Consider the following 2365-nt stretch of genomic DNA (forward strand, 5'->3'; position numbering starts at 1 on the left):
GTCTCAAGATTTACCAAACTCTAAACTTGTAGATAAGTAAGTAAGAAATAGATATTTTGTAAAAATCAAGTACGATATTCCAAAAAATAAATTTTAGATTCTCCGAGTTAATTAGCTATTCAAGTGAGGAGGGATTCCTTAGACGCAAAGAATTAGACGTCTTGAAATCAGTCACACATGAAGAAGCGATAAAAGATACTATTTCGCATCTTGAAACGGCGGAAGAAAACGAAAATGTATTAACTACAAACATATCTAGTGCAGTGAAACGTACTTATATACAAGAAGATTCCAATTTGGTGGATAATGTAAAACAATTTTCATCCCAATATAATAATCTTAATATAAGCAGAACACCTAGGCGAAGTGCAATTATGGCTTTACAAAATATTAGTCTTATGTCTTTAGAGCAAAGTATATCTTCAACAAGTCGTGGTAATAACCGAACAAAAATTATTGCGAAAGAAATGGATATTTCTGCTATGCATGAAGAGAATACGCCAAAAAGTCAAAAGAAAGTAAAAAGACGTACATCATGCACAGCAAAAGACCTTGATATTTCGGTGGCAAGTCCAAAAATAAAAAAACGGCGTACATTATATACACCGAGACTTACAAGTATTGAAAGTGAGCAAGTAGATACAACTAATATTGATCTCATGACCTCAACACCTACTCAAGACAAAAATAGGGAATCTTCGAAAAGCTCACAAAGTGACTCTACACCGCAAACATCGAAAACATTAGTGAAAAGGATGTTAACACCTTTTGCAAGTTCGACACTAATCTTTCAGAGTTCACAAAGTGATTTTTCAGAACCAATGTCAACAGTTGAAAATGTAGGAACACTAACTAGAAATGAATCGCATACATCATTTCTAAGTACGAAAAGTGAAGTTTCAAATGATCATTTGGACTCAACCATAAGCGATGAACTAAAAACGCCTGTGCAAGAAAAATTCAATAATACAAACGGAAATTTATTGATTGATGAACATGCCAATGTTTTTAGCTCGTCGCGCCAACCAGGAAATCGCCTTAGTGTTAATAAAACACTCATGGACATCGTTTCACAACGTGTACAAAATATTAACAAATCTGCCAGGCGATCATTACTACCACCGACAATACATAGTGAATTAGAAATGCATCGCAAATTCTTGAATTCTGAAATGCTTTCACAATGTACACCAAAAGAACCACTTACTGTTACAGTTAAAACTACCACATTAAATTGTGATAGCTGTGATATACCTTCAGAAGTATACAGTACAGAACAAGTGCTGCAAGAAGATAGAAATGCTACTGCTACACCACCAGTTGCAATTAAGAAACGTAAACTCTTTATGCCAAACGAAAGTCCATTGCCACAAAGCAATGATAATAAACATACATCCAATATCAATACAAATAAACGTCGAAAAACTATTTTGCCAACTGTTCAAAAGCAACCATCGCCCTCAGCAGCACCACCTTCATCACCACCACCAAGACCGCCACCAATTTCTGTGATCACTCCATTGACAACATTTGCCAACAATAAAATGACAGACTCAAAAAATGCCAATTCCGCTGATGCCAATCAAGATGATATATTTCTAAATAAAAAAGCTGCGGAAAGCTTTTCAAAAGCACTGGAGATAAAAGCTCAAAACGCAAAAAGTGATAAACAAAAAACCATAAACATTTATAAAAAAGCAAAATTAAGCTCAGTAAGGGGCAAAAAAAAAGCTTCGCATATCGTTTGCACTAATATGCACAGTAAAGAGGTCGAATCAACTCGAGAGGTTGGTACAGAATGTTAAATACATTAAGACGTCCTGCTTATAATTTTCATTTAAATTAATATTAATAATAGATCCATACCTCTTATATATATATATGTATATATATATATATACATATTAAGTAATTTTATTATTAGTATTTTGTAGTATTAGTTTTGCAATATGAAATTATTATTTTTCGAAAAATTTGTTAACTGGCATATTATGGATTTTCAATTATTTTTCTTTTCTTTTGTATTATATATTTGAATTATAGTATCTTTAAAAATTATTTTTATTTAAAAAAAACTTAATATAAAGACTATATGCATATTTGTTATTGCATAATTAGTATAGTTATATCAACGATAACTAAATCATATAAAAGTCCAAAACAGTACAAAATCATTAAGCAAAAAAAAAAATACCTGAGTATCTGAAAGTGTCAAATTTTTAACAGGTTTCGCAAGAGAAAACTTTTCTATATAAATTGTTATAGTTGTTATATTTGTTTAAAGGTATACTTACTTACTGCTGTCCTTCTCTCCTAAGTGGAGCATAGGGCCTCGCTTAAAAGTATAGGTATATAAAAATGTCCG

At 31.8% G+C, this 2365-nt stretch overlaps 1 protein-coding gene across 1 annotated transcript; it reads left to right on the forward strand.

The window, feature by feature from the left end:
- Positions 1–6: 6 nt before the first annotated feature.
- LOC119665371 (uncharacterized protein DDB_G0284459-like) lies at positions 7–1854 on the forward strand. Its single transcript, XM_038074613.1, has 2 exons — positions 7–36; positions 98–1854. Exon 2 carries the CDS (start codon positions 375–377, stop codon positions 1803–1805), a length of 1431 nt encoding a protein of 476 aa, XP_037930541.1. The 5' UTR covers positions 7–36; positions 98–374; the 3' UTR covers positions 1806–1854.
- Positions 1855–2365: the final 511 nt, after the last annotated feature.

Source organism: Teleopsis dalmanni, unplaced genomic scaffold (genome assembly GCF_002237135.1).
Source record: "Teleopsis dalmanni isolate 2A unplaced genomic scaffold, ASM223713v2 unscaffolded_contig_4796, whole genome shotgun sequence".
Lineage (NCBI taxonomy): Eukaryota > Metazoa > Arthropoda > Insecta > Diptera > Diopsidae > Teleopsis > Teleopsis dalmanni.